This window comes from Haliotis rufescens, unplaced genomic scaffold (assembly GCF_023055435.1).
Source record: "Haliotis rufescens isolate VD_foot unplaced genomic scaffold, xgHalRufe1.0.p SCAF_42, whole genome shotgun sequence".
Lineage (NCBI taxonomy): Eukaryota > Metazoa > Mollusca > Gastropoda > Lepetellida > Haliotidae > Haliotis > Haliotis rufescens.
Genome location: NW_025964135.1, coordinates 2,165,804 through 2,180,000, shown reverse-complemented (window position 1 = coordinate 2,180,000; position 14,197 = coordinate 2,165,804). Strand labels below are relative to the sequence as shown.

The window sequence follows — 14,197 nt, the reverse complement described above, 5'->3', positions numbered from 1 at the left end:
TGGCCTCCCCCAGGAAGGATTTCAGTGCACTGAGCAGCACTAACGTAAACAGACATGAATTCTCCCCTTTTTCATTTAAAAAAAATATTTTTCATTCAAACATTAATGTGTGTGAGCAAATGCTATTTTTTGGTGTATACAAATCTCAAATGCCATATTGAAGGCTTCAAAGGCCTACCCTCGGGACAAAAGTCTTGACAAGGTATTTGCAATTTAGGCTTCTTACAATAAGCATAAAAAAATTAGGACTTTTCAAGAAAGTGAATGTTGTTTTAGATCACAGTCAGTAATATTAAAATAGATATAAAAAAATGTTCTTCAAATGAAGCTGCCCTCCTCTGCTGTTAAAGAAAACTAGACTTGGTTTAGTTTGGTCTAGACATGCCTAGGATTATTGTAAAAATAATAATATATATATATATATATATACTGTCATGGCCCTGGCCCTGAAACAGCCATGTTTGGGTATTACACTTGACCGTAAGCCTGATTCAGGTCATCTGGTAAAGGTATCATTAATTTCTTGCTTGTTAGGGGGATGTGTCCTTTTTTCCTGTGTGGCAGAGAGCTAGAAGCAATGAAAAGACAGAGTCGTGTTCAGCTGATGAAGCACCATGTGAACAGCTGTCAGACACAGGAAGACATGCTCCAGAAAACAATCTAGTCCTTACCTTCCATTGGTGTGTGTGAGTCCGGCTTGTTGGCGAAGACGATGTCCACATAGTCCTGCTGCAACCTCTCCAGCGACCCCTTCAGACCTGGCAACATCACACACGTCACAAATTGATATCACCACATCATACATACATCAATCTGTGACACGGTGATACGAATTGCGAAACTTCTTTGAGTGAGTGAATGAGTGAGTTGGGTTTTACGCCACTTTTAACAGTATTCCAGTTATATCACGGCGTGTCAGCTTAATGTGGGAGGAAAGCCAGAAGTGATGCAGGTCTCAGACGTTTACCACTTTGGTGAAACCCACGAGCACAGGTATTGTGCTGACAAACCTAGAAATATAATCGGGCCGAACTGGGATTCGAACCCACAATCATAGGTTTCTGGCGTGGCCAAGGGACGAACTTCTTTGAGAGGCATTGAGAAGTACTCATCAAGGTAGGATATGTGGATGAACAACTTCCTTATTACAATAAGGAGTGACGGTAAGGGTGTGAGAACAGTGTTAGAACCTACACTGAAACGCCGCTCCTATTTGTAAAAAAGAAGTTGTTCATCCATATATCTTATCCTTATTTAGATTGTGAAACACAGGGATTTCTCTCCTATACAATCCCGGACTTAACACATCCTTTTCAGAAAGTGCAAGTATTATCATAGTAGGTGTTAAATCCAGCACACACAAGAAAAAAGTGAGGTTGCCGCCATTATGATGTCATGGCTTGGGTAGTTACGAGACTACTTGGCGACAACTAGTTGTGTGTAATTGACAGTGAAGAGGACATCTCTTGAAAATCTGAAAATTTTAGTAAGTGTGATCGAAGCCAAAATACAGGACTTATGGCAGATATGTTATAGAGGAAGAAGTTTCGTAAAAATTACGACCTTTTCAGAAAGTGCAAGTAAGTGATAAGATGCAATATAGAATATTTCATACACCAAAATGTGAATTGACCCTTACGTTTTACTTACAGCAAGAGTTATGCATGTTAGAAACTAAGGCACGTGAGTGAGTGAGTGAGTTGGGGTTAACGCCACTTTTAACATTATACCAGGCGTGGGAGGAAAGCCTGAAGTGATGCAGGTCTTGGATGATTACCACTTCGGTGAAACCCACGAGCACGGGTATGATGCTGACAAACCTTGAAACCTACCAGTACCGGGTAATCGGGGTAAACTGGGAATTCATAAGCATGCATGTTATTATCCATTTGCTACAGATTAGCACATCTACACATAGAACAATGAAGGTTTCGAATAGATGAAATCTTTACCTATAGTAGGTTAAAATTTATTAAAAACTTTGAAACACTTTTATTTAAATACGGTGAGCTATTTTCCTACATGTCACCATAGCAAAGTGTGAATTTGGCGTGGAATTAAGATCCTTCGTTTTTCATTTGGAAAGCTAGAATATATCATCTCCACTTTGAAAATATATATAGTAGAAGACGTCACATACACTGAAGAAGGACCAGGAGAGGACCACCCCAATTTTCTATCATGGTTAGCCACACCCAAAATGGGCCCACACACATTGTACCACCTTCTATCATGGTTAGCCACTTCCAAAATGGGCCCACACACATTGTACCACCTTCTATCATGGTTAGCCACACCCAAAATGGGCCCACACATTCTGTACCACCTTCTATCATGGTTAGCCACACCCAAAATGGGCCCACACACATTGTACCACTTTTCTATCATGGTTAGCCACACCCAAAAAGGGCCCCCACACATTGTACTATGGGAGGAAATAAACCCAGGTTTTAGCCTGATAATCGAATACTTTATCAACTTGGAGGACATCCTCTTCCACATTACCTTCAACGATATGTTTCCGGGAAAGTCCTTTCTCTGTCTCGGCCCTGGAAACAAACATGGAGGATGTTAGTGAGTTTCTTTGTTTGGTGTTTAATAACGCCGCACTCAGAAATATTCGAGCTATATGACGGCGGTCTGTAAATAAACAAGTCTGGACCAGACAATCCAGTGACTGACATCATGAGCATCAATCCACGCATTTGGGATACGATAACATGCATCAAACAAGTCAGCGAGCCTGACCACCTGATCCCATTAGTCGCCTCTTATGACAAGCATAGTCACCTTTTACGGCAAGCATGGGTTACTGAAGGCCTATTCTACCCCCAACCTTCACGGGTCTACAGGTCCAAGACTGCCCATCAGATTGTTAGATGTTACAAGTAATGATGCACTTACTTCCCTCCCCAGTAGATCTTCGTGGACAGAATGTAACTCGATCTCCTGAAAGACAAAACAACCTCCTTTGTACAAAGAGCTGTAGCAGTTGAAATAATCAATGTCCATACAACAGGCAGTCGTGGAAACATTCTGAACAATACACCTTGAAATCCTTACAGCGATTGATTTGATTTAATCACTGACAGCGCCAACCAGACAATGTGAAAATTACCTATCTAGACCTGAATACGAACAAGGGGAAATCATTTGTAGTGGAGGGACGATACTCAAACGCATCGGTGGATCACGATTAGTACTTCTCGATACAAGTATCGATCACAAGTAAAAAATATTGATTCTGACCTGTATGAACTGTTTGTAAGTTTGACTGAATGTTTAAACAATTGTGTAAAATTAGCAATGAATCAGTGCATATATAAGAGCTATTTCGTCTGTGTGCAGTTGATATTAATCCAATTAATTGGATGGAAGGTGAGTGTAGTCATTAAATATTGAGCAGCTTGTCGAATGTACGTCTTGGGCCCTGAAGCAAGTCTATCAAAGCATTTCTTTAAAATAATTGTACTTTATTATTTCGAAAGAACCTTTCCTCTTTCCTGCTGTTTTCACATGTGGAATCAAGGAAACTAGACTTGGTTTAGTTTGATCTAGACTTGCCTAGGTTTTTAGTATATATACTTGGTGTGTGTGTTTGTGTGTGTGTGCGCGTGCGCGTGCGTGCGTGTGTGTATTACATCTGTCAAGTACAGGAATAGCATACCTCCAGCTCTTCTTCTTGAGAATATTCCCCAGCGTGTTCTCGGCCCTGAAGAAGACAAGTCCAGAGTTAGTGAGTGAGTGAGTGAGTGAGTGAGTGAGTGAGTGAGTGAGTGAGTGAGTGAGTGAGTGAGGCTGATGATACATGAACAGAAATTCAGCAGTATCACAGCCTGCCTGCTGACTATTTGGTACCCACAAGCACAGGATCATAATAAGCCTGACCTATGATCACCAGATCCTGGCATGGTCAAGGGGCACAACTCTGTACAGCAAATTGTGGCACTTTACATCCCAATGCACCAGCACCGTCTTGAATCTGACCAGAATTATATTTTCATCAACAAATCATACAAAAGAACACAAAATAACATGAAACATTTGATAGCAATACATACAACTATATACACTGGGGAGCACTAACAGTAGGATTAAACTACATAGGGTATAACACTACATAACACAATGGATATAACACTACAATAGAACACATTTGATACCACTTGCTAGGGCAAACAGTGACACTAGTAGCACGAGAAGAGAGTGTGTGAGTAAGTATGGTTTGACGCCGCTTTTAGCAATATTCCAGCAATATCACGAACGCTTTAACCACAAGGCTACCCGACCGCCCCAACTAGAAGAGAACATACATCACTACACTGACACAGTGAGTGAGTGAGCATGGTTTTACGCCGCTTTTAGCAATATTCCAGCAATATCACAGCGGGGAACAACAGAAATGGGCGCCACATATTGTACCCATGTCGGGAATCGAACCCAGGTGCAAAAAAAAATGTAACTAGATATCAATTAAGGCTACTTTTGTTTGTTTGTTTATTTGTTGTTTTAAGCCACACTCAGAAATATTTCAGCTACATGTATATGACGGCGGTCTGTAAATAATCGAGTCTGAACCAGACCATCCAGAGATTGATATCATGAGCATCGATCCGTGCAATTGGGATCGATGACATGCTTCAACCAAGTCAGCGAGCCTGACCACCCTATTTGCCTCTTACGACAAGCATAGTCACCTTTTAGGGAAAGCATGGGTTGCTGAAGACCAGTTGTACGTCAAGGCTACTGTGAGGTGAGGTGAAATTGGGTTTAACGTCGCGTCCAAGATTATTGCACTTATATAGCGACGTGCATGCACGTGTATGTGTGTGTGTGGCTGCTTGTACTAGTCCGGACTGATGCCGATTTATAGTGCTAGCTCACTGAGATACCATGCCGCAGTTTAACATGAATACCCCACTCAGACACAGTATACTGACTCCGAGCCGACCAGTCCTTGTTTTAGCCCCTTAATGCCGAGCGCCAGACAGGGTAACAACAAGTACAATCTTTTAACGTCTTTTTGTATGATGCGGCCCGGGATCGAACCCTGGACCTTCCGCTCTCCGGGCGGACGCTCTACCACAAGACCACGGAGGCGGTCCAAGGCTACTGTGAGCTGTGACACAGAGGCTGTGTGTAATACATACACACATCCAACACTTCTCTGTATCGCAAGCCTTCCTCTATCGACATAGAATCCTACTTCTCTAAGGTGAGTAGGTGTGAAGCAGTTTGGCGTGTGAAGAGCAGAACATACGTATGAACTGTGAGAGGAAAATATCGTGAGAAAACGGCAAGCAAGAAACTTCATGAGAAACTGTAGAGTTGTGTGGAGGTTGAACTAGGAGGCCAGCTGTTTGGGCATGCCATTCAGGGAAACTATACCTCCAGTGTCTATTTCCGTCTATTGATAACTTGGAAGCCTTGTCTCGTTAACAAACAGGTGATTTAGGATGAGTCTTCTAATGCCGCTTTGAACAGTGACAGTTCTGTTACATAGTCATAGATATAATGTTTATTTTTGTTTGTTGTTTAACGGTGCACTCAGCAATATTCCAGCAATATGCTAATAAATAATGGGATCTGGACCAGACAATCCAGTGATTGACATCATGAGCATCGATCCATGCAGTTGGCATACGATGACATGCATCCACCAAATCAGCAAGCCTGAACACCCGATCCCATTAGTCGCCTCTAACGACAAGCATTGTTGCTTTTTTCGGCAAGCATGGGTTGCTGAAGACCTATTCTACCCCGGATCTTCACTGGTCAATAGATGTAATGGTTGCAGCTTGAAGCCTAAAGAAAGGCAAGTTTGGTAAAAATCCACAAGCACACGTATGGTGCTGACGAACCGAGAAACATAATCAGGCCAAAACTGGGTTTAATGTAAACCATAGGCTCCTGGTACAGCAAAGGAAGGCAACTCTGCACAGCAAATTGCAGCTCCTTAGATGGCTGGGTCACCAGTGCCCCCACATTTTGTGGGTTTGTGGATGCAAAGAATGGCCTTTATGCCCCTGTTACATATGATCATATCTTATATTAAGAGCTCGATTCAGTGTTGTAAAGCATAAATAATTGTTCAATCTGAAATTGATCTGGCACCAAAAGTAATATTCTTTGAAGCTTAAACCTTTGATCTACATAATACCTTCACTAGCAAACCTTATACATTGCAGAGATCAATTCACCATGTACCGATCAGTTGATGTGAATATCACAAGAGGCAGATTGATGTTTGATAAAGAAAGAATATTCCATATGACAAAAGGGATATTGATGCCGCCCCTAGTGAAGAAGAGGAGGAGGAAAACACGAGTACATTTCACAGCTGATTGATATATGATCATTGTCAGAGAAGAATACCACTCTCAGGGACCATCTCAAAAGTAATAGCATCACAATAAATTAATCATTATATTTGCAGTCAGGTATTTCAAATTTGTCCTTTAATGTATTCGACGTAATAAGTGCCAAGGGCGCTCTCAAAATTAGAAATAGGGGGCTCTTATTAAAATATAAGTTTGGTGAAAAAAGAAAAGAGAGTTGAAAAGATTGTGTATTTCGTGATTTATGCTGACAGCCTGAAATTATACAGAAGAAAAGTCTGTGCGTATTATACACGACAGATATATTTTCCAGAATTTAATTGCCCATAATTAAGGGCGCACATAACACACGAGTGCGTATTATACACGAATAAATAAGTCTTGTGTACAATGATCAATTGGAAGGGATGTTAATTGGGATTGTTCACTAGCCAATATATTAGAAAATATCGCCGTAGGAGCTAATTAGGACGGGGCGCTTATTACGTCAAATAGGGTATATTTTATTTTTTACCACTGTTCAAGATGTCTGAGTGTATGAACTGCAGATGGATGTGATTCCCATACAGCATGAGTGTTCAGAAGGACCATGTATCGTGTATTTATTCAAGAAAGAAGGGACCACATGCAGCAGTTTTCTTCATGGGGGCAACAACATGATGTTAATTATCTTTTTGAGGTTTTGAAATGACCCCTGTTAATTCAGCATGATCAGTACAGAGCTCCATCTCCAGTAAAATCATATGTTTTACAATATCTCTCTGCCTATCAAATTTCTCTTAATTTCAACATTTTCAACTGATTGAACAGAGAAGGAGAATATTTTATTTTATGATATAGTTTGAGTAGTTACAATCTATAAATGTTTGATTCCAGTGTACCATGTGACACCATTCCGCCAGCGACTCAGAGGCCATAATTACCACGACAAGGTTTCTTGGAGACATGGAGGTCATGGCATGTGCAAAAAGTTGGAATCGGGTGAAAATTTGAATTTTCCTGGACACACATTCAACGTCATGGCATGTGCAAAAAGTTGGAATTGGGTGAAATATTTGAATTTTCCTTGGACAGACATTCAAGGTCATGGTATGTGCAAAAAGTTGGAATTGGGTGAAATATTTGAATTTGACAAGTGCTTAAAAATATAAAAAATGGGGTCAGTCTTAGAGGCAAGCGGATCGTGAGAAACAAGAATTGTATATCAACAGAAACAGGAACAAGACTTCGGACTGGAACAGCATGCATATATTTTCAAAACTGAGTTGAAGAAGATTAGAATTGTTGAACAAACTTTGAGTGAGCCGGGTTTCACATCTCTTTGAACTGTATTCCAGTTTTATACCACAGAATGTCAGCCTAATGTGGGGGAAAGTCTTTCGTGACGCAGGGGTACATGTGTACCCACATGAAAGGACATGGTGCAGACACACCTATAGGCTCTCGTCATGAAGAGCACATCCGGGATCCAAGACTATCAAATCCTGTTATGGTTAAGGGAGACAAGTCTGTGTTGCACTAGACCACCTGGCCACTCGTACCCCCAACAATAAGATCTTCCTGACATGTGCACAGCATGATGCAGGGTGCAGACAGTGGCACTAAAGGTGGGTCTGAAGAGAGTTGACTGCAGACAGTGAGTTGACTGCAGACAGTGAGATTGGAGGACAGAGAGTTGACTGCAGACAGTGAGGTTGGAGGACAGAGAGTTGACTGCAGACAGTGAGGTTGGAGGACAGAGAGTTGACTGCAGACAGTGAGGTTGGAGGACAGAGAGTTGACTGCAGACAGTGAGGTTGGAGGACAGAGAGTTGACTGCAGACAGTGAGTTGACTGCAGACAGTGAGGTTGGAGGACACAGAGAGTTGACTGCAGACAGTGAGGTTGGAGGACAGAGAGTTGGCTGCAGACAGTGAGATTGGAGGACACAGAGTTGACTGCAGACAGTGAGGTTGGAGGACAGAGAGTTGGCTGCAGACAGTGAGATTGGAGGACACAGAGTTGACTGCAGACAGTGAGTTGACTGCAGACAGTGAGATTGGAGGACAGTGAGTTGACTGCAGACAGTGAGATTGGAGGACACAGAGTTGACTGCAGACAGTGAGTTGACTGCAGACAGTGAGATTGGAGGACAGAGAGTTGACTGCAGACAGTGAGGTTGGAGGACAGAGAGTTGACTGCAGACAGTGAGATTGGAGGACACAGAGTTGACTGCAGACAGTGAGTTGACTGCAGACAGTGAGATTGGAGGACAGAGAGTTGACTGCAGACAGTGAGGTTGGAGGACAGAGAGTTGACTGCAGACAGTGAGATTGGAGGACAGAGAGTTGACTGCAGACAGTGAGATTGGAGGACAGAGAGTTGACTGCAGACAGTGAGGTTGGAGGACAGAGAGTTGACTGCAGACAGTGAGATTGGAGGACACAGAGTTGACTGCAGACAGTGAGTTGACTGCAGACAGTGAGGTTGGAGGACAGAGAGTTGAATGCAGACAGTGAGATTGGAGGACACAGAGTTGACTGCAGACAGTGAGTTGACTGCAGACAGTGAGATTGGAGGACACAGAGAGTTGACTGCAGACAGTGAGATTGGAGGACAGAGTTGACTGCAGACAGTGAGTTGACTGCAGACAGTGAGATTGGAGGACAGAGAGTTGACTGCAGACAGTGAGGTTGGAGGACAGAGAGTTGACTGCAGACAGTGAGATTGGAGGACAGAGTTGATTGCAGACAGTGAGTTGACTGCAGACAGTGAGATTGCAGGACAGTCTGAGAGAGTATACTTCAGACAGTGATTTCACTGATAAAGACAAAGAGTTGACGAGTTAAATGAGAGTGAGGGCTGGCTGACTGACCGACAGAACACCTTCTCGTCTTCCCTGCAATCATAGCACGACATTCAGTGCACAACACAACACAACACATCACTAGGGTGCAGCAATACATGTAGCATATCACATAACATTGCAATCAAACAACTGAAATAAATCTATAAACTGTAGGCATGACAAACATCTGCATGTTGGAGGTCTGGAATTTATCATTGATCATTTTCCTAATACACAAAACGTGTTCAGCCGATATTAATAATGATCAGCTACCACTGTATTGGATATATAACATATGTTGTTTTTTTGTGTTGTTAAATGCCGCACTCAGCAATATACGAGATGGCGGTCTGTAAATAATCAAGTCTGAACCACACAATTCAGTGATTGATACCATGATCATTGATCCATGCCATTGGTATACGATGACATGCATCAACCAAGTCAGCGAGCCTGACCACCCGATCCCATTTGTTGCCTCTTACAACAAGCATAGTCGCCTTTTACGGCAAGCATGGGTTGCTGAAGACCTATTCTACCTCGGATCTTAACGGGTGTTTGAAATTTTAACAATCTTTCATTTGATGCTAAAGGCAACAACCACTGTTTTGATTGTTGTTCGGACTCAGAAGTGGTGAACCCAGGTTTCATCCATAGTCACAAATTGCTGCAAGAACCTTTCTGGCTCAGCTTCAAACAGAGCTTCAAACTGATACTGTGTTTTACACAATACTTTGTCTGTGATTTACGCAATTCCTTCAGTGTGATACTCAGTACTACCAATCAACGTCAAAACAGTTTTGCCCACATCACACGGACGTCACCTAAAGTGAACCCCGGCTAGTCTAAACTCTGTACTGTACTCTGCCTATGATTCGTTAACCCAGAAATTTGCTAATCTGGAAGATTTAATTTTGAATGGTACCATCCACATCAAAAAGGCCTCAGTGTATGTGGGAAGTTACAGTGAAACGCTGTTAGGTCAGCTCCAGTTGGTGTGGAAACATCGCCTCTTGTCAATTATTGTTGTAACAAGCATCACTAGAGGGACATTAAGCAAACCTATGTAGACTTGCTCCAGGCTGTACTAAAGATAAGATGTGTTCTATTCTATCCTCCTACTAGGCAAGTCTAGATATGTGGACAGTACATCTGAGGACTCCAGTCTCTTATAGGGACAACTTGTTCTTATTTACATAATCTAGAAATTAGGATTGAAACTAATAATTATTGCCTTAGAAACTTGTGCAAGTCTACAAATATGCTAATCAAGAGAATTTCACTGCAGTCTGTACTGACATGTGTTTTATTTGTTCTTTAAACAGAAATAACAGGCTTTCATCATTGGGCTTTTCTCAGATGTGTGGAGTTCCAAGTATATATATTTCTTTAGGCTTAAATGTTGTTGTGCAGGGCACCTCTTGTTTAATTGAACCAATATAATGATAATAAATACTCATGGAAATTCAGGCATCATCATTCCTCAAGCTCATTATTTCATGAGTGCCAGTATTTCAATTGGTATTTCTGATTAACAGTTTGAAGATAAACGGTTTGAAAATCCTAGCAGCATGTTCAACATATCAGCTGCGGTTCAAACATCACTTATCACTTTTTCAACACTGTTTCTTACACATTATTAGCTGCCATCAATATTTTGACACACTTCCCATCTAACTGCCCCTAGTCAAGTCTGTATAAACGTGAATCTTGAGAAATACCCCAAAGCAAATAGAAGAGGCAGCCAAGATTCTAAACAAAACAGACAAACTGTCTGAGCCACTCATGCCAAGACCTATCTCGCCAGTCTATTTCCAGGCCCCAGATTCTGCTGGCTGCTTCCTATCTTGAGAACATCAACCTACACAGGAAGTATCCACAAGTAACAATTAAAGGGGCGCTTCACTGTCCAGTTCCTATTGGGTGAGTGAGTGAGTTAAAACTTAACGTCACATCGGCATATTTCAGCCATATCGTGACTGTTCCTATTGGACAAGACACTGTATTCCAGGTGTGAAACTGAGACATTTTCTCTATCATGAGCGACATTGTTAAATGCTAGATGACTGAACACAGAAGAGGCTGAAGATGAAGACGCCATCTTCCTTATCTGCTGCCTCCATGCTTCCATAAGACTAATATTTTCAGCCAGCATCTCCAATAGCAACTCTGATGGTGATGCAATCACTGCTTTGAAACTCCCCCTGACCCCAAGAGATTGTTCAGTTTGTTTAATACTAACTCACTGATGAAAGAGTGAGTGAGTGAGTGAGTGAGTGAGTGAGTGAGTGAGTTGGGTTTAACACCGCTTTTAACATTATTCCAGTTATATCACGGCGTGTCAGCTTAATGTGGGAGGAAAGCCCGAAGTGATGCAGGTCTCAGACGTTTACCACTTCAGTGAAACCCACAAGCACGGGTATGGTGCTGACAAACCTAGAAACATAATCGGGGTGAACCGGGATTCAAATCCACAATCATAGGTTTCTGGTTTGTCCAGGGGATGCAACTCTGCACAGCGAATCGCGGCGCCTTAGACGAAACGCAAATACATACATGTTGGTTAATACATAAAGAATTACTCATATTCAAGAGGTATTAGATTAGTTCGATGCAAAAACGAACATACTGGTATGTCGTGTGAACCAACGCTCATGAACGCATCACATGTAACGTCATAGATCCATGACTCGAGATTCACCTTTTGTCTTGTACAGGATTAGCATGTAAAGTTTGGAAATCATGTGCAGGATGTTGAGTACAAGGACACGCTGTGGTAACACTTGACAGATTGTTAGTTTTGTCATTAAGTGGTACCCATTGGAAACATTCTCTTCTTTAAATACATACTTCTCTATATGTTTCTATGATTCTATGATTCGCGTTTCTTTTGATGGTGAGTATATATACACCATGTCTGAAATGCAGCAAGATGTCCTACCTGTGTGGGTTTCAGCATGGCGCTATTATTATACTTTCTGACACTGTGTCTCATCATTATTGTCTCTGTATACCATCTGGGGTGGTTGGGTAGCCTAGTGGTTAAAGCGTTCGCTCGTCACGCCGAAGACCCAGGTTCGATTCCCGACATGGGTACAATGCGTGAAGCCCATTTTTGGAGTCCCCCGCTGTGATATTGCTGGAATATTGCTAAAAGCGGCGTAAAACCATACTCACTCACTCACTGTATACTATCTGTAACTGTCATAATGTATGGCATGTTGAATTTATCCCTGTACCTGTCCCCTAGTGGGTGTATAAGTACTATAAAATCTGGCAGTCCTCCACAGTTAAAGGGGGAGGGGAGTCTGGCAGTCCTCCACAGTTAAAGGGGGAGGGGAATCTGGCAGTCCTCCACAGTTAAAGGGGGAGCACACTGGGGAACTGGCAGTCCTCCACAGGTAAAGGGGGAGGGAAATCTGGCAGTCCTCCACAGTTAAAGGGGGAGGGAAATCTGGCAGTCCTCCACAGTTAAAGAGGAGCACACTGGGGAACTGGCAGTCCTCCACAGTTAAAGGGGGAGGGGAATCTGGCAGTCCTCCACAGTTAAAGGTGGAGGGGAATCTGGCAGTCCTCCACAGTTAAAGGAGGAGCACACTGGGGAATCTGGCAGTCCTCCACAGTTAAAGGGGGAGGGGAATCTGGCAGTCCTCCAAAGTTAAAGGGGGAGGGGAATCTGGCAGTCCTCCACAGTTAAAGGGGGAGGGGAATCTGGCAGTCCTCCAAAGTTAAAGGGGGAGGGAAATCTGGCAGTCCTCCACAGTTAAAGAGGAGCACACTGGGGAACTGGCAGTCCTCCACAGTTAAAGGGGGAGGAGAATCTGGCAGTCCTCCACAGTTAAAGGGGGAGGGGAATCTGGCAGTCCTCCACAGTTAAAGGGGGAGCACACTGGGGAATCTGGCAGTCCTCCAAAGTTAAAGGGGGAGGGGAGTCTGGCAGTCCTCCACAGTTAAAGGGGGAGGAGAATCTGGCAGTCCTCCAAAGTTAAAGGTGGAGGGGAATCTGGCAGTCCTCCACAGTTAAAGGGGGAGGGGAATCTGGCAGTCCTCCACAGTTAAAGGGGGAGGAGAATCTGGTAGTCCTCCAAAGTTAAAGGTGGAGGGGAATCTGGCAGTCCTCCACAGTTAAAGGGGGAGCACACTGGGGAACTGGCAGTCCTCCACAGTTAAAGGTGGAGGGGGTTCTGGCAGTCCTCCACAGTTAAAGGGGGAGGGGAGTCTGGCAGTCCTCCACAGTTAAAGGGGGAGGGGAGTCTGGCAGTCCTCCACAGTTAAAGGGGGAGGGGAATCTGGCAGTCCTCCACAGTTAAAGGGGGAGCACACTGGGGAACTGGCAGTCCTCCACAGTTAAAGGGGGAGGGAAATCTGGCAGTCCTCCACAGTTAAAGAGGAGCACACTGGGGAACTGGCAGTCCTCCACAGTTAAAGGGGGAGGGGATTCTGGCAGTCCTCCACAGTTAAAGGGGGAGGGGAGTCTGGCAGTCCTCCACAGTAAAAGGGGGAGGGGAGTCTGGCAGTCCTCCACAGTTAAAGGGGGAGGGGAGTCTGGCAGTCCTCCACAGTTAAAGGTGAAGGGGAATCTGGCAGTCCTCCACAGTTAAAGGGGGAGCACACTGGGGAATCTGGCAGTCCTCCACAGTTAAAGGGGGAGGGGAATCTGGCAGTCCTCCACAGTTAAAGGGGGGGGGGGGAATCTGGCAGTCCTCCACAGTTAAAGGTGGAGCACACTGGGGAACTGGCAGTCCTTCACAGTTAAAGGGGGAGGGGAATCTGGCAGTCCTCCACAGTTAAAGGGGGAGGAGAATCTGGTAGTCCTCCAAAGTTAAAGGTGGAGGGGAATCTGGCAGTCCTCCACAGTTAAAGGGGGAGCACACTGGGGAACTGGCAGTCCTCCACAGTTAAAGGGGGAGGGGAATCTGGCAGTCCTCCACAGTTAAAGGGGGAGGGGAATCTGGCAGTCCTCCACAGTTAAAGGGGGAGGAGAATCTGGTAGTCCTCCAAAGTTAAAGGTGGAGGGGAATCTGGCAGTCCT

General features: G+C 43.7%; 1 protein-coding gene across 15 annotated transcripts in view; it reads right to left on the bottom strand.

Moving 5' to 3' along the window:
* The window catches only part of LOC124122862 (voltage-gated potassium channel subunit beta-2-like), a 193,597-nt gene that overhangs the window by 50,611 nt on the left and 128,789 nt on the right, over positions 1-14,197 (bottom strand). For 13 of the 15 annotated variants that reach the window (XR_007218187.1, XR_007218185.1, XR_007218186.1 and 10 more), the window contains exons 6-10: positions 9,193-9,216; positions 3,668-3,712; positions 2,905-2,949; positions 2,506-2,549; positions 672-758 (exon numbers count right to left, since the gene is read on the bottom strand). Coding sequence is in view for 11 of the 15 variants with exons in the window: in XM_048382927.1 (XP_048238884.1) it covers positions 672-758; positions 2,506-2,549; positions 2,905-2,949; positions 3,668-3,712; positions 9,193-9,216 (245 nt within the window). In the remaining 4 variants the exon portion in view is untranslated. The remainder of the gene's footprint in view (positions 1-671; positions 759-2,505; positions 2,550-2,904; positions 2,950-3,667; positions 3,713-9,192; positions 9,217-14,197) is intronic. The other 2 variants (XR_007218184.1, XM_048382933.1) reach the window with 1 other exon arrangement.